The sequence below is a fragment of the Syngnathus leptorhynchus genome, chromosome 12, assembly GCF_054491065.1.
Source record: "Syngnathus leptorhynchus isolate UIUO chromosome 12, UIUO_Slep, whole genome shotgun sequence".
Taxonomy (NCBI): Eukaryota; Metazoa; Chordata; class Actinopteri; order Syngnathiformes; family Syngnathidae; genus Syngnathus; species Syngnathus leptorhynchus.
Genome location: NC_141206.1, coordinates 7,151,580 through 7,171,049, shown reverse-complemented (window position 1 = coordinate 7,171,049; position 19,470 = coordinate 7,151,580). Strand labels below are relative to the sequence as shown.

At 45.7% G+C, this 19,470-nt stretch overlaps 3 protein-coding genes across 14 annotated transcripts in view; 2 read left to right on the top strand and 1 right to left on the bottom strand.

The window, feature by feature from the left end:
* The first annotated feature begins 1,338 nt into the window (after nt 1-1,338).
* Nucleotides 1,339-14,574, top strand: smad4a (SMAD family member 4a). 3 transcript variants are annotated; one of them, XM_085926497.1, is made up of 11 exons: nt 1,339-1,548; nt 2,195-2,517; nt 2,584-2,758; nt 2,876-2,905; nt 2,987-3,367; nt 3,720-3,770; nt 3,843-4,026; nt 5,129-5,297; nt 5,374-5,512; nt 5,685-5,851; nt 14,551-14,574. In XM_085926497.1, the coding sequence occupies exons 2-11, from the start codon at nt 2,278-2,280 to the stop codon at nt 14,554-14,556; spliced, it is 1,542 nt and encodes a 513-aa protein (XP_085782623.1). In that variant the 5' UTR covers nt 1,339-1,548; nt 2,195-2,277; the 3' UTR covers nt 14,557-14,574. The 3 variants fall into 3 exon arrangements, with proteins under 3 accessions (XP_085782623.1, XP_085782622.1, XP_085782624.1); XM_085926498.1 differs by lacking the exon at nt 14,551-14,574 and having other exon boundaries at nt 1,341-1,548; nt 2,987-3,190; nt 3,263-3,367; nt 5,685-9,337; XM_085926496.1 differs by lacking the exon at nt 14,551-14,574 and having other exon boundaries at nt 1,340-1,548; nt 5,685-9,337.
* Nucleotides 6,765-19,426, bottom strand: rfx3 (regulatory factor X, 3 (influences HLA class II expression)). Of its 3 annotated transcripts, XM_085926488.1 has the most exons (17): nt 19,260-19,425; nt 15,470-15,582; nt 15,309-15,397; nt 14,603-14,864; nt 13,711-13,785; nt 13,254-13,435; nt 13,063-13,182; nt 12,884-13,008; nt 12,684-12,799; nt 12,174-12,289; nt 11,938-12,092; nt 11,765-11,862; nt 11,506-11,655; nt 11,151-11,359; nt 10,935-11,088; nt 10,743-10,785; nt 6,765-10,664 (listed from the first exon to the last, which is right to left on the bottom strand). In XM_085926488.1, the coding sequence occupies exons 2-17, from the start codon at nt 15,575-15,577 to the stop codon at nt 10,384-10,386; spliced, it is 2,283 nt and encodes a 760-aa protein (XP_085782614.1). In that variant the 5' UTR covers nt 15,578-15,582; nt 19,260-19,425; the 3' UTR covers nt 6,765-10,383. The 3 variants fall into 3 exon arrangements, with proteins under 3 accessions (XP_085782614.1, XP_085782613.1, XP_085782612.1); XM_085926487.1 differs by having other exon boundaries at nt 15,309-15,582; nt 19,260-19,426; XM_085926486.1 differs by having other exon boundaries at nt 12,684-13,008; nt 19,260-19,426.
* Nucleotides 17,378-19,470, top strand: part of unc5cb (unc-5 netrin receptor Cb) — a 124,979-nt gene continuing 122,886 nt past the window's right edge. For 5 of the 8 annotated variants that reach the window (XM_085926476.1, XM_085926481.1, XM_085926482.1 and 2 more), the window contains exon 1: nt 18,149-19,277. The gene's annotated coding sequence lies outside the window, so the exon portion shown is untranslated. The other 3 variants (XM_085926477.1, XM_085926478.1, XM_085926479.1) reach the window with 3 other exon arrangements.

The following is a 19,470-nucleotide window of genomic DNA, read 5'->3' as shown; positions in this document are numbered from 1 at the left end:
ATTGATTCGAAAATTATTATTTTTTTTGTCAGGACAAAACCTCAGATGTCCAAACATATTTTCTCCACATGTGAGATTCCAGGAAAACCAATGTTAGCAATAATTCAGTCACGCTTCCGGGCTTCATCCGTCGATCATACCTGTGCAATTATAGATACAGTATGGAAAATAAACAGATACAATGAATAGATTTGATCGAATTTATCGATTGATTACCGCTTGCCTGACAAGGTTAATCCCACTTGCATCACATGCCTGGCGGGCCTCTCTGCCTACTGCCATGCCTCGGCGATAACGAGGTGTCAGAGCCTGGAGTCTTGCGGACCGTCACTCAGGCCGGCACGCCGCTCCAAGTGGCAACGTTTGTGAGAGGGTGGTGTCAGATTCCTGGTCCCCATCGCCAGCGTTCTTTCGGCGACCCCCCGCCGTCAGGTTGACCTCGAAGCCCTCGCGCTTACTTTTTCGGACTCGGCCCAGCACGCAACCTTATCGAGGTCCCCGGCAACCGTATGAATGGAAAAAAAAATATGCGGCACATCATCACTTCACTGGGGCCGTTAACAGTCGGAAGTAGATAACAACGATGGGGGAATATCTCGGTGGAAACAATACGAGGATCAGCGCTCTGCTTCCAGTAGGCTAAGTGGATGTCAACTCGATTTGATTTCAGTCCAAGACACATTCAAAACTGATACTTTGAATTATTCTTTTTTGGATTGTAATTTGCACACAGCATGGTGATATAGTGATCAGATCTGAATCACTGTTCCAAGACTCGGGACTGAATCGTACCTTGTTGTGTTTAGTTTGCATGTTGTCACTCTCTCAATCCAAAAACATGTTAGACACAAAATTCTCCAGAGATCTGAATGTTATTTATTCTTGAAAAATATGTCTATGTTCATGTTTTTTGCCAAGTCTTTTGTGTTCATTTAAGCAGTCCCACATTTCACATAAGTAAATAGAGACGAGATCATGTTTTTTTGTTTTGTTTTTTCAATTCAGAATTGATTCATCTTTGTAGAATATTTACTTGGTTGTGTGTAGTGAACTTTTACCAATGTTAAATAATATACAGATTGATGGATGAACATTTTTTTTCCCCCGAAGAAGCACTTATTTTCATATTATCTGTAAAGAAAAATAATATATTTTTCTAGTACACTTGTTCAGCTTATCAGGACAAATAAAGCACATCCCAAGGAGAAAAAAATATTTTCGTACTTTTTTTTATTTTTATAAAATATTTATATTCTATTTTTCTTGGTGGATACTATAAACAAGACAAACTAAAAACAGGGGTCCACTGTACTGTGTATATTTATTTTTTGACACCAGCGAGCGCATTGATGACGCCTGTGGGGCGGGGAGGAGTTTGTTTATTTTTGTGGCGACTACCTAGCTAGCTCTACAGCAAACGTGTTACTTCGCCGACCCCTCGTATGGGTCGCCATTTACACTCTAGACGACTGTTAAAAAACATTCCTAGCACACGCGAAACAACCGCCACTCAAAAACCGGTATTCCAAGGACCGTCCACCAAGAAAGGTTAGTGAGCTCGAAGTTGCTGTTAGCCTAGCATTTAGGCTAGCAAGCTGTGTGTACCTTGCAACACTCCTATCATAAATTCCAAAAACTACCTGTTTGTTCGCTTGTTTTGAAACGGAGCTATGTTTATTGATGCTAGGTTTGTAAGTAGATGATTTGGTATTTATTCGGCGTGGGTTTTATTGTACAACGGGAGTGTTGTTAATGCAAATCAAGAAGGACTAAAGCAAATCGATGGGATAACTTTGGAAGCTTCACGCTACCCGGGAGCTTAATTCTAATGATGACTGCGCGGAAGGAGCACACTTAAAACATGATATCTTGATTAAAAACACCAACATTTGCAGTTTTTTCACTGACAAGTGTTGGTATTTGTGCAAGGGTCACTCTCCAGGTGTGCAGGACGACAAATTTGTTTGCATATGCCCATTTTAACTCGTGCAGCCAGATTCATGCTTTGCAAAATTTGTTAGTAGGCAAGTTTGTGAATGCCGAAATGTGAATTGGTAGGCCTTTGTGGTATTTGCCATCTTAAATCAAGTTTATGCACTAATTGAGGAGTATTTAATAGGATTTTACAGACTCTGTGTTCTTTCACATCCATTGTATGCCAGAATTACATCTGAATAATTCACTCACGTCTCAGCTTTCCAGACCTGCTTTGTATCGACCGCAACCCCTCAGAGAGTGCGAGCGAGCCTCCCCGAAGGCTGAAATCTAAGGAGCAGGATGTCCATCGCCAACACCCCCACGAGCAATGACGCCTGCCTCAGCATCGTGCACAGCCTGATGTGCCACAGACAAGGTGGGGAGAGCGAGAGCTTCGCCAAGCGGGCCATCGAGAGCCTGGTCAAGAAGCTGAAGGAAAAGAAAGACGAGCTGGACTCCCTCATCACGGCCATCACCACCAACGGGGCGCATCCCAGCAAATGTGTGACCATACAGCGCACATTGGACGGCCGCCTACAGGTCAGTATTTGTATCGAATAAATTCTTCTTGCTTAAATCGTAACACAGATGTTGTTGTTTTTTTAGGTCGCCGGACGTAAAGGTTTCCCTCACGTGGTGTATGCGCGACTGTGGCGGTGGCCCGATCTGCACAAAAACGAGTTAAAACATGTTAAATACTGCCAGTATGCCTTTGACCTCAAATGTGACAACGTTTGCGTCAATCCGTACCACTACGAGAGAGTGGTCTCGCCAGGCATCGGTAAGTTCACCCCCCCCCCCCCCCCCCCAAAAGTCCATCCAAGCAATTTAGATTGATTTCAATTCCAATCCTTTTCTATCAAAAATGGAGTCATGTCTTTTCTCTATTTCTCTGCAGACTTATCAGGTCTGACGCTTTCAAGCACCGGTGAGTTGTCCGACGTGTTCGTTTGTACTCGTTACATCTCTGTCGTCAATCTTCAGCGCGCTTGTTGTTCACGCTCGGCAGGTCCACTCATGGTAAAAGACGAGTACGACTACGACAATCAGCAATCTCACCCTAGTGCCGACAGCCACCTGCAGACAATCCAGCATCCTCCGTCCAGGCCGGGCCCGCCGGACACCTTCGGCAGCCCCGCCCTCCTCCCGCCAACGGAGGGCAGCACCTCGGCTGCGACGTCCGCATTTTCCGCCATTGGCGCTGGACCCTCGAGTAAGGCTTTCAGGGTTTCAACAGGCCAGATTGTCTCCAGTGAGTTTGACAGGTTCTTTTGTTTTTTTTCAGATTCCACCTCCAACTGGAACCGAAACAGCAGCTTCACGTCTGGGGTGCCGCATCAAAATGGCCACCTACAGCACCATACGCCCATGCCTCACACGGGCCATTACTGTACGTCTTTGGAAGTGTTTCCCTACTTTGGCTCGGGATATTTTAAAGTAGACCTGCTGTGTGAAAAATGACACTTGGCTCGAAAGCAGAGCTGCAGTTTTAACTCTGCCTTGGTTGTCATGGTAACAAAAGCCACAACCGAGCGAGTCGATGAAGAGTGCAAGAAGTGGAATAGGAAGTGTGTTGCTTTTCTTCATCCTTTGCATATTTTGACATAAGAACGTACCAGATCTTTTATTAAGGCACATAGGAAGAAAAAAAAAAAATCACGTCTTCTTTGAAAAATTGCAGATCAATTAGTCAAATCAGAACATTAATTATTTCACACTTTCCCTTTCTATGATTTCCACAGGGCCTGTTAGCAACGAAATAGCATTCCAACCACCAATATCTAATCACCCTGGTGAGTTTTTTTGTTCATCATAATACTTGAGATGTCATGGACAAATATTAACAGCTCACCGCTTTGTCGCAGCTCCGGAATACTGGTGCTCCATCGCGTACTTTGAGATGGACGTCCAGGTCGGCGAGACGTTCAAGGTGCCCTCCACGTGCCCGATAGTGACGGTGGACGGTTACGTGGACCCCTCGGGAGGCGACCGCTTCTGCCTGGGCCAACTCAGCAACGTCCACAGAACGGAAAACATTGAGAGAGCCAGGTTCTTGACCACATCCATACGACTTTTAATATTCAAACAGAAGGTTTTCATCAGCCTTCCCCCACATGACTCGGTCCAACACTTTGCTTGACCTTATTGAGGCCCCTGGCAACTGTACAAATAATACATGGCACATTATCACTGAACTGGTGCTGTTAACAGCTGGAAGTAGATAACAGCAAGGGTGAAAGTTAACTCCTCTCAGTAGGCTAAGTGATGTCAACTTTGATTGTTGTCATGCCAATACACATTCTGGTTTTATTGTAAGTTGCAGGAAATGAAAAGTTAGCTTACCTCCTCCTGTCTTTGAAAATAAATGTGTGAGCAGCCACTCTGGAGACCCAATTATATATGTACAGTGATCCCTCCTACTTCGCGGGGGTTACGTTCCAGACCCAACCGCGAAATGGGAATTTCCGCGAAATAGAAACTAGATTTTTTTGAGCTATTCTTGGAAGATATTCTATTTTTATCGCTGACATCAACCAGCTCGCTGCTAGGGGACTTTCATATCAATGGACTGTGCGCTCCGCATTCATGCCTTAGCGACGAGACTAACAGTGTATTGCTATGTCCAGATGAAGGCCACCGCCGGTGGAGAGTGTTATATCTTTACTATTTTCCAGGTTCTGATGTAGCAAGCATGGTTCGGACAACGACGTGATGGGTACTGCTTTATTCCTTTCATCACAGTCAGTTCACTGGCCGTACATCGCGACACTGAACGTCCCCGAAGCTCCCCCTCCCACATCCGGGGTTTTCCCACTACGGAACATGAGTTAGTCCAAAATATACAACAGCGAGAACGCCCTGAAGTCACATGTGACGATAAAGTATACTGTACTGACTCTTTAATTTATTCATTTCACTTTTAAACGTAAGCTATCATTATTAAAGGAAAATGAAGAAACTCAAGTGGCCGCGAAACCTCGTGAAATGATGAAATTTCTGCGATAAAATAATTCATTTCCGCATTTTTGAAAACCCGCGATATAGCGAAGCCGCGATAGTTGAAGCCGCGAAGTAGGAGGGATTACTGTATACGATTAAAAAGTCAATATTGCATGATTACGCCTTTTTTTTTTTTCGCTTTGCTTCTCAGGCTTCATATCGGCAAAGGCGTCCAGCTGGAGTGCAAAGGCGAAGGAGACGTGTGGGTACGCTGCTTGAGCGACCACGCCGTGTTTGTGCAGAGCTACTACCTGGACCGAGAGGCCGGGCGTGCCCCCGGGGATGCCGTGCACAAGATCTACCCCAGCGCTTACATCAAGGTGAGACGAGAACCTCGCGCCATCCTCGCCGTCCGCTCGAGTTCTCGCTCAAGCCGCCGGTGTTTGTCTCCGCCAGGTGTTTGACCTGCGTCAGTGCCATAGGCAGATGCAGCAGCAGGCGGCCACCGCCCAAGCGGCAGCGGCGGCCCAGGCAGCAGCCGTGGCTGGAAATATACCCGGCCCGGGTTCCGTGGGCGGAATCGCTCCCGCAATCAGTGAGTTTATTTCTCCTGAAATGTCTCAAGCATCATGGAAATTTCCATTCGCCAAAATTGCTAGTTGCTTTTCCCTCAAGGCTCTTTGCTTGGTCCCCTTCTGTTTACCATCCATCGATTTACTCTGGGAATCAACCCAAGCCAAATAGTCATCAGCATTTATTTCCCGCAGGTTTGTCAGCGGCGGCGGGCATCGGCGTGGACGACTTGCGCCGGCTGTGCATCTTGCGGATGAGCTTCGTCAAGGGCTGGGGGCCCGACTACCCGCGGCAAAGCATCAAGGAGACACCCTGCTGGATCGAGATTCACCTCCACCGTGCTCTGCAGCTGCTGGACGAGGTACTGCACACCATGCCCATCGCGGACCCACAGCCTCTTGACTAATGTCCTCGTTGCAAGACTGTCATCAGGAGGTAGGGAGTAGAAGCCAGGACACACGTATTCGCCAGTTTAGTCCAGTGGTACATTGGAGACACTCCACTGTGCGTACTGATCATCCCAAGTCAGGATTTTTAATGGAGCGCTCAGAAATGAATGGAAGAAAGCATTCACTGTGATACCACCAGTGTGTGTGTGCATCTCAGCTAATTAAAAGATGGTGCAATTTAGTCAAGTAGTTGAGTTCAACCTGGCATCACGTGACAGGACGAATTTTGTTGCTACAGTGTTACACTCCTTTGCTTGCCATTCTTTCTTTCTTTGTATATAAATCTAAATGTTGTCTTATCACTAGGCTCTAATATTACAGCCGGTAACGTCATTAAAAACAGCAAAAATATTGATACGGAAAAACACTTCTAGGCCTTAAGTACTGGACAATTAAGTGTTACACAGAAAGTATGACGGCGAGCGTCGACTCGCTCGACTTGTTTCTCGCTACTTGCAATTATAAAATCCGTGCCGTGCCGCCAACCCAAAGAGAATTGTGAGAGGAAGTACAAGCCATAAGCCAAACGCAATCATTTCAGTGTTACGCTGAGTGTAGATTTTTATTGCGTTTGGATTATTTTTTTTTTTTTGCTCAGCACTTGTTAAAGGTATGCAGAACTGACAGCTATTGCAGTATTTTCTACTCCTTTTTGCTACATTCGCTAACCGCAGGGCAAAAAAAAAAGTGCTACTTCCGGCGTCTACTTTGCATCACTGAATGATATTAGTGTTAATATGTACGAATATTGTTGAATAAAATTTATGGGCTGACAGCATCGTGTTAAGGTGAAGTTTGTACACACAGGAGACGTGCTTTGGACAAGAAAACATTTATTACCGCCAAGACAAAGTCACAGAATTGAAGGAGGGGGCGGGCGGGGGGTGGGGGGGTCGGAAACAACACTAAGCTAGCCTGAGCTGAGATCTGAAATATTCAGAAAAAACAAACTACATGTGTCTTTTTAATCATTTTCTATATTCAGCAATACGACACACTAAAACAATGTCTTTGTAAATACAAAAGTCCCCCGGTCGGCCTCGTTTCAAAATACAACAATACAAATCATCCTACGTTCTTGCCAAGTTGAAAAGATATATGAAGAAAAAACAGCACACAGAGAAAGAAAGACATGGAAATTGTATGGATAATATTATATTAGATATTATACATGATCAAAAGAAGGAGCCCCACCCAAAAAAAAATCTTATCAACCAGGACAAATAAATATACCTTCACTTGGGGTTATTTACATTTTTCTTTTCAATCTTGGCTGAATTGAGGGGGGGGGGGACAACCGAAAAATCTTCTTGCCATAAAATGCTTGTGCTTGCATTTGAGCGTGCTACAGATGAACGCACTAAGATGGCACTTGAAAACAACCAAATACAAATCACAGCAATCAAAAAATAAAAGAGCAACAGAAATTACCATCATCAGGAATAATCAAACAAAAAAAAGTTTTACTTACAGCAACTTTCTTGATAGTTCTGTACAATTAATTCAAAAGAAGCTTCATCTACTACACTCATGAACTACCTTTATGAATAATAAATAATAATCCCATGCTGCCCCCCGTGGTCAAAACAAAATGTCTCTCGAGGGCGTTCGTTGGGCTTGGGGCGGGGCCGAGTTAAAGGCACTGGAGTCTTGCTGAGGGTCAAGTGAAGCTGCCTGTTCTCTCTTTTTTTTTTTTTATTCTTTTTTCTTTTTTAAGAAAGAGCTTACCTGTGTTCTGCTTGGGAATATTTAGCTCCAACAAAAACATTTTTAAATGCAACAAAATAAAAATACAAAAATTGTGTTGGCAGCTTTAGCATTAAAAAAAAAAAAAAAAAAAAATCACTGTCTGGCACTAAATATTAAGAAAAAAAAAATAGTTTCTAGCAGCACAGACCAGAAAGCACTTGATGTTCCTAAAGCACAACTATACGATTTGAAGAAAGCAAAGCCTTTTTTTTTTTTCTCCTCATGTCAGGCACAAATACAAATTTACCATCGACGTGTTGTGGATTTATACAACAGACACCTCCTACCCCTTCCAAACCTTTTTTGCGTAAGTCAAAGAACCAGTACAGCCTTATCCTCCGCAAATCTCCCCTTTCAACCAATGACAGCAGTTTTTCAACAAAAACGAATCAACAAAAGTCATCACGCCGAGACTTTCTGTACAGTAGTTTTGCACTTTCGTTCCTTAACTATACCGCGGTCAAATGTAATAAATATCAATAAATAAACATGAATACAAAGAAGTGGTCCAAACCAAAATAAGGAGGCTTAATCTCAGTAATGTCCACAACATACGCCGCTTTTAACAGTTCAAGTATAGATGGTACAGTCCACGTACTTTTTTTTTCCTTTTCCCTTTTCAGTCCACTTCACACAGCTAAGTCCACAATCAAAAAGCAACACGTATACGTAGTGTAGAAGCATTGTATTTATATATTTATATATAGACTATACATTTAGATCTATATGATTTATATATCTCTTTGAATATCAGAAAATATCTACTTTTGGTCCGTAGTGTACAAAGACGAAGTGGGAGGGGGGGTTTGGGTTCCGAGGGTGTTTGTTGGGCGTAAAAACGGGAATGAAAATGTGCGAGAAAAGCAAAAAGCAGGTTTTCCCCCTCTGTGCGGTACAGTAGGCAACATCTTTTTCGTTTTTGAGCGTGTACAATAAGGTTTGGACAGACAGGTGTGAAAGGGGTGGAGGGAGGGGGGCTGGCACCACTGGCTTGAGGTAGGGTGACTGATGGATGTGTTCCAACAACACGCAGGTAAAAAAAAAAAAAAAAAAAACAGAACAACAACAAGGCAGAGTGGGAGTAAGAAATAAAAGCACGAGCAGTAGTGAGGACAAGCGTAGAGGTGGTGAATGCCGATAGAGCGCAGCGGGAGGTTGAGGTGTCATCTATTATCCAAATCAATGGAATCATTGTCCAAATCCTTGTGATATACCCCAAAAGATAGCAGGAACAGGAGCGAGGGAGGGAGGGCAGGAGCAGGGCTGGCAAATTGAGCGAAAGGCTAAACAGTGTGATGCGATTGAGAGAATTAAAAAGCTTAGCCGCGTTAATCCGGACCAAAGCAAAAGTGGCGGCATCCCCTCAGTCAATACGACCCAAATCCAAAAGACTTCTCTGTGGACAAGGGAGGCGCCATACTAAAATGTAGGGGGGGGGGAGAGAATAAAAACGGGTGGCGGGATGGTGTGTGTGAGAGCTGCAGGATAAGGCACTGTGATAAAGCCGAGGTACATTAAATCCCTGACATTCCTTCTGCTCTGTGACATGGCACAACGATTGGCTCTCCCCTCAGTTACCTCTTGTTTACATTTTTTTTTTTTTTTGGTCCTTTTTACGAGAGATTTGATTGAGACAGAAAACTGCTAAAAAGAGGAACGGGGGGTCAGGGTGCAGGGGGGGGGGGGGGGGGGGGTTATGTGTCCAAAAGGCTGATTTCATGATTACATGGACAAAGGCAAACGTTACGTTCCGAGTGCATAATAGTTTAGCGGTAAGGATGTTGGGGTTTGTACAACCAGGTCGGCCTAATGGTATCGCTTTTATTTACAGGAGTAGCAGCAGCGCACATATTCCTCGTGGAGGTGGATTGGGAGGGGGTGGGAGGGGGGGGGGTCCGTCTCACATTGGGGGATGAAAAATCTTGATGATGCAGCTAGTGATACAAAGGCTACCGCTGGTCAAACTCCGCACGTACGGCTACATACAATCCTCTGAAAATAGTCAGTCACGATAACTCAGTGATTCCCAAACGCAGCGTGCCGCGGGAAATTAAGTTTCAGATAATGTTTTGATAATTATGGATGAAAAAAAAAAAGTTTTATCTGAATGTCAGGCAGAATAATTGCAAATTGACATGACAGTCACTTTTTCTTTTATAAAGTTTGGCTGGTCCTGCAACTTATACTCGGGTGTGATTTGTATAAATTAAAACGAGACTTAAAATTAAATTCACCTGGACAGGTTATGGAGTATTTTAAGTTCATCCTGAAGTTTCACCCAAAAAGTATCCCAGTAGAATATCCCAAACTAGTTTTTTTTTCATAGCGTGTAGTGTGTATGCCCTGGCTCAGTAAAAGATTGGGAAACATTGAGAGAACGTCTTCTAGTTGAACAGACCACAATGATAGCACCTTGAGTTTTTTTTGGGTTGTACTAATTAGAAGGAAATCTATATACAATGGGCCGCGTTTGAGCTCCTAGACATCAGTAGTAGACAGTCGATTTTCGTAAGACCCTGTGTTTCACGTGGTCCTCTTCCTTTAGCAAATTCCGCAAAGGCTCGAGGGAGGACGCAGCATTCAGAACGGATACGGGAAAAACCGCATCGATCCGTTATCGGACTCGAGTGCAGAAAGACAGATGTAAACGTGGCGGTTGACGGATATGTCGTCGAAGCCAGACGGGACGTCGGCATCAAACCGAGGCGTAGGTGTTGCCCGTGGCGCTGCAGTGGCGGATGGTGGGGGTGCCGGCCGAGGGGGTCAGAATGTGCTCGCTGTGGTCCCGCGGAGACTGAGGGAGGGAGTGAAGGATGCCGGGCTGGACCACGCCCACTACCGGATGGGATCCGTCTTCCAGGGCGCCCACCTGGATCACCTGGATCACCTCGTGCTCCGACTTCTCGCGTTTGGCCAGAGGTTCCCCGGTTTCGTCGGGATCCTCGTCTAAATCGCTGTCCATGCCGCTCGTTTCATCTGGGGTATCACAGGAAACCGAGTGTAAAGAGGCGAATGTACTTGAGAGAGCAGGACAGGACGCGGGGGAGCGCGTACCTTTATCGACGTTTGTAAGCGACAGGCTGTTCAGGCTGTCGAACTGAAAATGGAAAACAAAAGCATTTTTTTAGCGTCTCAATCAATTTGGCTTCTTGGGTTTGGTGACACATATCCAATATGACTTGATACATTCACCAAAAACAAAACAAAGATGCCCAAATTGGAAGTAAATAAGTCCTAACGGCATACCTCGCCCATGACTCCGATGGGAGTCTCTCCGGTAGCTTGGGCCACTCGATGCTCTACCAGGTAGAACATGTACTCGTCGTAGAGCAGACGGATCAGGTGGAAAGAACCGAAGCTCGCGGCACTGCGCAGGGTCAGGTCCCGAATGACCATCGAACTGTAATACCCGAGAATATTAACGACTTTCCTTTTCTGGGCTGACAGTTTGTCTTTGTTCACCTGTAGAAGGACCACTTGAGTAGGAACTGCCGGGCCGCCTTGGGGAAACTGGGTCGCTGCTCGTAGGGCTTGAGTACTTGCGTGACCACGTTATCCAGCCAGGCCGCCCACTGCTCCAGAGAGCTTTGCTGCTGTAGGGTAGCCTTGAAGTCCTGCTCCAAGTGCTGCACCATGCCCTCCTCGCACTGGCACACCCACGAGGCTTGCTCCTGTTCACGCCGACACGTGTTTATTTCGGTATCGTTATACGTCCGTCGGTCATTTACAAATCCTAGTTTACTTTTTAACGTACAATACAAAAAGTGAGCTTTAAAAATAAATAAATACTCCATATATAACCCCGCAGGATACCGACCTGTACGTTGGCAAAGTCGACGCGGTTGAGGTCGCTTAGCATCTGGTTGATCTGCGACGTGTTTTGCAACACGGCGCGTGCCGCTTGAGCCAGGTGGTTCAAAGATGTGTATCTGCGTAGGGTTTGCGCAAAGGCACTAACAGCGGCAACCTAATTAAAAAAATAATAATAATAAAGCGTGCAGATACTCGGGTTAGTTACACTGCGACAATCCTTTTCTGTTGTAAGCTAAAGAACCGGAGTGGAACAAAATCCATACCTTGGTCTGGATCATCCTCTGCGGAATCGCATTCATGGCATTATTGAGCCAGCTTTCCAGGCTTTTGGCAAAATTGCGAATGGCTTGAGTCAAGGCACCTGTCAAGTCAAACGGAAACCAAAGTCAGCTCAGATCAGAGCGTTACCATGTGACGACTCGGTTTGGTGGCTCACTGGGAATGGGTCTCAGGACATCGGGGATGAGGATCTCCACAAGGGCCTGGTACATCAGATGGTCGCAGGTGCTCATCCACTTGAGCACGGCTTCGTGTCTGCACAGCGCCAGCAGCCGCGGCTGCGGGAGTCGGGCTTCAATCTCACTTACGCTGCTGTGCATCGGACATAAACGCTGACAATTTTCAGCAACGCAGCGCGATTCTAAGAATTACATCATCCCCCGTACCCCTCACCTGTTTTCCGTTATAGTGGCGCCCTCTACAGTGTCGGGCGGGGTATAACGCCAGAACGTTTGCCAAAGCTTCTCAATGAGACTAAACTGCAGGTTGATAACCACGTCCAAGATAGCCTGAGAACAAAAGCGGGGCAATGAGTAGTGAATATGAGGTCATAGTTTAAAAACATATAAAATAAACTCAATGACTTGATGATGATTTTCCCAAGCAACAACTTTATGATGAGAACGTTCTAAATGCCAGCAGTTGGCATTTAAAAAAAAAAAGTGACTGTCAACACACGCAACCTTTTCACAGTGTGGATCATGACCACATTTGATTGTGTGTGTTTTTTGCTTTTAGTGAGAAGACACTTTGAACTTGATGTATGTGAAAGAGATGCAGTTAGATTTGGAATTAATACAGAGCAGTGCAGTCGTGATGTTGATGTCGGGTGATTCACTCCATATTATATCTCTCAGGAGTTAACCTCCACCTGTTGAGGCATTTAAAAAAAATCCCTCGTACCTCACAGTGCTCCCTGTAAAGTGATTGGAGAGCCTTGACGTCCTCCGTGCTGATATTCTCCGGATTGCTCTGCCCCAGGTCCAGCTCCGCAAAGTCGGGGAGTGCCCGTGATGCATCTGTTGCCGTAGTGACAGTTAAATCAAGGAGAATCCTTTCGAGTGGTTTCTGAGATCTGATGGCTAATCGATATAGCGACGGACCCAAGAACTGCTGGTGGTGCTGACTCTGTGCGATGACGGTCTGCTCTGCTGCCCCTGGCTGGTTGTGACCTCCACCGGAGTAGTTTTCTGTGGGGCTGGTGTCAAACTTGGGAACCGGTTTGAACCTGAAATGGTGGGACAGGTCAGTTTCCAGAAGGGACGAATCGGTATTTGTTTACCTCTGTTTCTGCTGAACGGGCTGCTGCCTGAGAGCCATATACTGCATATCCTCCTGGAGTCTGTTGAGCGGGGAGTCGGGCTTGACGCGGATACCGTAGTAATGGTATTTGGAGTTCCCCCTGTAAGGCATTAAAAAGAATGTCACGCGACAAGAAACGCCGGTTATCAAAAGGAGCCGGCGAGAGCCGACCTCGTCCCGAGGCGCCTCGTGCGGAGTCCCATGAAGATGGAGCGAATGAGTTTGCCGAAGGACGCTGCGTTGACCGGGTCTAGTTTCTGCTCCTGGCAGTGGCGCAGGTAGTGATTGTAGAGGGTGGATCGCGGTAGACTCACACCCTCTGCTGTTTCGTAGTTGTCCAGCAGCCACTGCAGCTGGAGGGAAAGACAAGAGACACGTCTTTATTGTAATATATGGACGTGGAAATTTGGCTCCATATTTTTTTTGGAAGGGTCTAGAAGTCACATTTGATTTTTTTCTCCAACTCGGTGACTCGTTGGCTATTACGGAAAGAGCACCGAATGATGTAAATTGTTGTCGTGAGAAGGGATTAATAAGGCAGAAAAAAAAAAAAGGAGTTGAGAAAAAGAGGCAAGCAGGAAAGCGGAAAGAAGGAAGGAAGGAAGGAAGGCACAGCGTTGCAACTTACATGGCTGTTGAGCAGCGAGCTTCTCTGACTGGATAAACCCTCAGATTTTTGGAGCGTCTCAATCGCCATTTCAATCTGACAAAAACCACCAAGCACAGGACAACAAAATGTAAGAAGAGAGAAACAAAAAACAAAAAAAGACAGGAAGGCCAAGTAAACAAATGAACACTTAGTAGCTGGTAACTAAAATAAAGAAAGTCTAGGAAAGACCACAAAGCAAGCCAAGCAGAACTCAAAATAAATTCGGTGTGACGCAGTTTGTAGGAAGATGGTGGAAAAGTATATTTGAATATTTCTCATTTATTTTTGATACATTTATTTCAATTAGATTTCAGATGGAACACGAAAAAAAATGCTACCTCAATAACCTCGAAGAAACAATTTCATACGAACTCACTGAGATGCACTTGTTGATAGATTCGCTACGTTAAGACACGAAACAAAGTTGAAAGGCATCCAATTGGCACGGTGAAAATAGAAAGCTCGTAGATAACCAAACCTTCTAGATTCCTCTGTGACAGATCCAACCACCACAATGGCCGTACACGCATAACAAAAAAAAGAAAACCAACACGTACAACTTGCATAACCATGAATTCTTTCTTTGCAAGGTTTTTCCTCTATTCAAAATTTCCCACTTGTCCAACCGTAATGATGTAACCATTCATTCTAATTGCAGTCAAACGTTGTTGTTGCTAAGGACTAAAAAAGGGCTGACTTTCTTAAAACGACCGTCCGCTTCACGTTGGCAGTTTCTGATCGGAGACAAATCGAGTTAGCCATTCATTTGCTTACCATGAACTGCGACAAAACATGGCACTTTTTTTTTTTTTTTACTAGATGTGAAAGTTTGGACGTGAGGAAGCCATAAAGGGGAGGGGGGGCCACTTACAGTCGCCGGGGAGGCCCGTGCAGTCTGGGCAGCAGGGTGGGCGCCGGCGTTGTCCATGAGGTAGGCCCCGGAACCGCTACCGATTACCTGAGCCCCCGCCAGGCCCATGCTCATGCCTCCGTTCCCCCCGCCGCCGCTGTTATTGGCCATCCCGTGGGCGGTGACCACCGTGGACACTTGGGACGAGCTCCCTTGCGTGTCAAAGTAGCTCCCGCCGCTGTTCTGGCTGTATAGCTGCGGCTCCGAGTACGAGTAGGTTCTTCTGTTTGGGAAGACGACTCCTATGAGTTGTGCTTGGATGCCATGTTTGATTTGTAAAATGGACAGAAGGATAAAAAAAAAAAAAAAACAACACTTATTTGAGCTTGTGAGTAATTGAGCGTTTTGTAGGCGTGTAAAACCACGGCCGTGCGTGTCGATCGATAGTTTCTGCGCGTACGTCCACATGTGTCGATGCGGAGATGTCTGAACACGCACCAGCGGCCCAGAGGGACGCTGTTAAAACCACTTAAGAAAACAGGAGGCCTACTTCTGGTCATGTTCAGGTGATGGAGCACAAGCGCGCTCTCGCCGCCATGTGCTTGTGACATCAATGGCGGCGCCAGAAGATTCGAGAGGCGAGTCGGCAGGCTGTTGGGACGTAATCCCTCCCTGCGTGTGTGTGTGTGTGTGTGTGTGAGCAGACAGGGGCGGAGGCCTGACTCACATGTTGCCGTTAGTGTAGACGCCGCTGTTTTCTTCCACGTACTGCACCTGCGCTGGGTAAACATGCTGGACCTGTTGAACTGTCTGCGTCTGGAATGCAATGGCCGAGAAAGGCATGAAAGATTCCGAGGCCGACCGACTTTGTGACGGCGAAGGCGTTACCGGTTGCTGGACAGGCAGCTGCTGGGTTGAACCGGCCGGCTGGACAGGCACGCTGGTCTGAATAGGGACGGTGGAGGTGGAGTCAGCGCCTGCTTCGGGGGTCTGCATGGCGCCTAAGAAGACAAAAATCTTAATCAAGATATCCCTACAATGGCGTACGATGCCTTTCCCGTGAATCCTCGCCGCACAATCCGACGCGGCCATTCGTCAGACTGGCAAAACCGGTCACAGCTTAACTGACACCCGTTAGGGATGGTCAGAGAGAGTGAGGCGCTGACCTACATTTACATTCCAATATTTGGTCAGTTACATCGTCTTAATATAGTCTTTATTTCATCGCGCTTCTCTCGTTTGTGTTGATAGAAATATTCGTGAAGCAAAGCGCTGGATGGTCAAACCCACGGCGAGGCCCGGCGCCATAACAGCCTCATCCGTCTCGGCGGAATCGATGGCACCTGTTCTGTGCCGCGTGGTACTCAATGTACCGAGCAGCTCATGCATCAGCGGCACATGGCCCCGTCTCCAGGTTAGCGGCCATAAAGCCGGGTTAATATGTAACAAACTCCAAATAGACGCGGCTCCTCATTGCTTTGTCAACCTGCGCGTGGACACGTTTGAACGGTGATAATGGGCCTGGTCGTTTTGCCGTAAATCTAGTAAACAACAAGTAAGAATATAACAGCTCGGTGATAATTCGTAATGGTGAGTTAATAATAGAGTAGTATTTAGAAATAAGAGGATGACATGCCTCCTGGGGGTGGGAGTGGGTGAATGGGGGCGGGGGCGTCCTCCCCATCACAGTTTCCATGAACAAACCTCTCTTGGTTAATTAAGCCGGGTTTCCTTACAGCTTCCTCTCTCTCCGGGGATGGACTTCTTCTTCCCTTTATCTCGCATATCACACTGGGCCTTTTTTCAGTGGGTGTCTTTTTGAGCTTTCACTTGCATTCGCAGTTAGTACGGCTGACCTCCAAGTTGGAATACAAAGACGAGTCAATGGCTGCGCCGAGGTGCGGAAAAAACGAGTAGCGCTTATTTTCTTCCTATAGTACGAGAAGGCCAAATCTCCATTGTGCAGGAAATTAGAATGTTGCAAACATTAGGACCGCTTATTAATTTGATAATCCAGTAGTTGTCCATAAAAGGAGAATTTTGACACATCTGCCTGACCATAAATAGAGATGATGCAAATTTGGAATAAAAAAACAAAACAAAAACTACTCAGCCCGCCAAATGATGTTTAAAAAAAAATTAAAGAGAAAGCCCCCTGCACACAACTAAACTCCCAGGTTGCCTCACCCCAACCCCCTCCACACACACATACACACACACACACATGTGCACACACACACGCGCTAAACACACCTTCTGCCTCACCATTCAGGCACACTACACTCCCTTGTGGCCCACTTAAACGCTGTGCTCCGCCGAGCAAGTGCAATCCCTACAAAGACACACAGGAACAAAAGAGACAGAGGAGGGCAACATTTTTGTGCCCTGCACCCGCCCGGCCAATTCAATTCCTCTCGCTAACGTGACAATGACGACAAGCGCAGAGGTTCCCCCCTTGGAGAAAATGCTTGCTGATGTACTTTTTTTTGCAAGTTAGCTAGGTTGAGTCATGACTTTTTAGAGCGGTTGCACAACTTTAAGGCAAGGCGAGGCAAGGCGGGGATCTGGTGACAAGCACTGCAGGGATACAGAGGAAAGGAAGAGAAGATAATACATTGTTTCAAAACATATGATATGAGAATGTTTTTCTCAGACTAATTTCTGTTGAATAAAAATAAAACATGTGCTTTCACTGTGGACTTTATTTTTGTGGTATTCAACTTTTTCCATGAATGAAGTTGTAATTTTATCAGAATTTCTAAAAATTTATTTTACTGTATTTTTTTTTTTTAGAAATTGTGATTCCTGACTCTTTGTCATAAGATCCTGGTCATCTTAGACCGGCAGATCCGGCTTCGGTCTAGAAAACAGTCTCTACTTTCACTGACAACCTAAACTGTAAGTCTGTTTGGGTCAGGGCAGAAAGCAAACAGAATACAAGCTGCATTCTGCTGAGCCATGAAAATGGATGGCTGCATAATTGAATTAATCAGCCCCCTCCTTTTAGTGATTGGAAATGCAACAGGATCCGGGCGGCAGGTGGCACGACGCGACTCCTTCTCAGCCAGATGACAGGTAAAAGGTAACATGAGCTGATAACTAGCAGTCCCCTCAAAACTGAACAGGGAGGAGAGTGCACGACCCATTTTTGATTACAAATGCCAACGGATCAATACGCTTGTATTATTTCTATTGTGTAAATTGTCCAATTGTTTTGGCTATGATGCATTCGCTACCACTTGGATATATTGCAGGTCTTTTTGTGATGCGTTCAAGTACGTGGAGGTGAAGCCACCTGTTGCAGCCAACAACCCCCACCACCTACGATGTCACCTGCTCCTGCTATACCCTCATAGGAAATAAGCGATAGGTGGTAAACTCACAATGTAAACTTTTAATCTGAAACTCTATAACACGTCTATAAATGTACGCGGGTGTGAATCGATAATTCTTCCAAAGATCTTTTCCAAATTCCAAAGTCTGCTGTTAATAGGTTCCAAATTGGCCCCGGTCTTCTATTAGGACTCCACATTATCAGGTATTTTAATGACAATATTACATCGCCAAGTACAAAAATTAATATATTTGACTTCCATCAGAAAGCACCAATATCGGCATTTGATGCTGATGTACTTACATAGCGATAATGATGTATTGTCATACATTGGGTGAAAGCCACATAAATATTATCAAGTATTTTTGCGCCAACATCACAATACAGTGCCAATATGTGACAACAAAAATCACTATGATGACTATGACGGCCAAATTTATCCTGGAGCAATAACATCTACAGCTGATGCTTGGGTATCGATTCTGTGTGAATACGATAGATGGCGATATCGATATTTTGTCAGTCCCTAAATCAAACAGAATCGTTCCCAATTGAGCGTGGTCCGCCACTAAAAAAAACCAGACCGCCATTAAACAGGTGTTACTTTTAGAAACGGGCCGTCCATATATAAACACGTAACTTTAAACCTGGCCTTTATCAGCTTATCAGCTTCCGAAACCACAAAAGAGGGGCAAGCGGGTTGAGGAGCTAGCGACGCTGCGATCTCGCTTTTGCCACCCATTAAGACAAAAGGGAAAGTAATGACTTAGCTATTATTAGAGACACGGAGAACCCCTGCTTAAAAAAATAATAATAACACTTCGCTCCGGCGTGGCTGTTGTAGTTTATTGAGAAATTGTGATCACATATCTTCCCGATAGAGGCATTGTGAGTGGGGAAGGAGGGGGGGCGAGACACCTGCTCCAGCTGACCAGCTAGCAAGGGAGAGGGGGGGCCACCCGGAGCTAGCACCTGACTAGCGAGGTTTATTCCAAGATTTCTGTCTAAAAATCAACATGGCCTCAAAGCGTATTCGGAGCGATCGCCGGTCGGCACACAATCTCCACGCAGCGGATGAGCAAATAAAACCAGCCGATCGAGGCGGCGTTAGCGGTGAAAGCTAACACGTTACAAAGAAGCACCCTCGCTAGCAAAAACTGCTACCAGCCAGCCGAGCGAGCGAGCGAGCGAGCCTCCGCTGGACAAAAAAAAATAAAAAAAAGAGAGAAAAAACAACAACTCCCAAACACCGCAATCGCGTCTCAAAGACTAAAGAAGAAGCGTTTGAATGTGAAGAAAACCAACAAATGGGAGAAGGGCTCAAATAAAAGGTTGTTTCCAAACCTGCTTGTGGAGCGGCGGGTGAGTATGAGGATGGTGGAGGAGGTGGTAATGATGAAGCGAGAGCTTGTTGTTGGTGGGTTACAGTCGCCACGACTACCGTGGCTATGGCGCTGCCTCACCGGGCAACAGTTGCTAGAAAACTCCCAGCCAACTGGGAGGAGATAAGCTCGCTCACACTTGGCGGAAATAATAATAATAATGATTAGAATAC

Bases quoted from the DNA above. Each gene is read 5' to 3' on its own strand.
- smad4a (XM_085926496.1), top strand. From the start codon at position 2,278: ATGTCCATCGCCAACACCCCCACGAGCAATGACGCCTGCCTCAGCATC. The intron at 3,368-3,719 runs GTACGTCTTTGG...TGATTTCCACAG, and splicing joins GCCTCACACGGGCCATTACT to GGCCTGTTAGCAACGAAATA. The intron at 3,771-3,842 runs GTGAGTTTTTTT...GCTTTGTCGCAG, and splicing joins ACCAATATCTAATCACCCTG to CTCCGGAATACTGGTGCTCC.
- rfx3 (XM_085926486.1), bottom strand. From the start codon at position 15,577: ATGCAGACCCCCGAAGCAGGCGCTGACTCCACCTCCACCGTCCCTATT. The intron at 14,865-15,308 runs GTGAGTCAGGCC...CTTCCCAAACAG, and splicing joins GTCTACACTAACGGCAACAT to AAGAACCTACTCGTACTCGG. The intron at 13,009-13,062 runs GTAAACAAATAC...CCACCATTTCAG, and splicing joins CCCGTTCAGCAGAAACAGAG to GTTCAAACCGGTTCCCAAGT.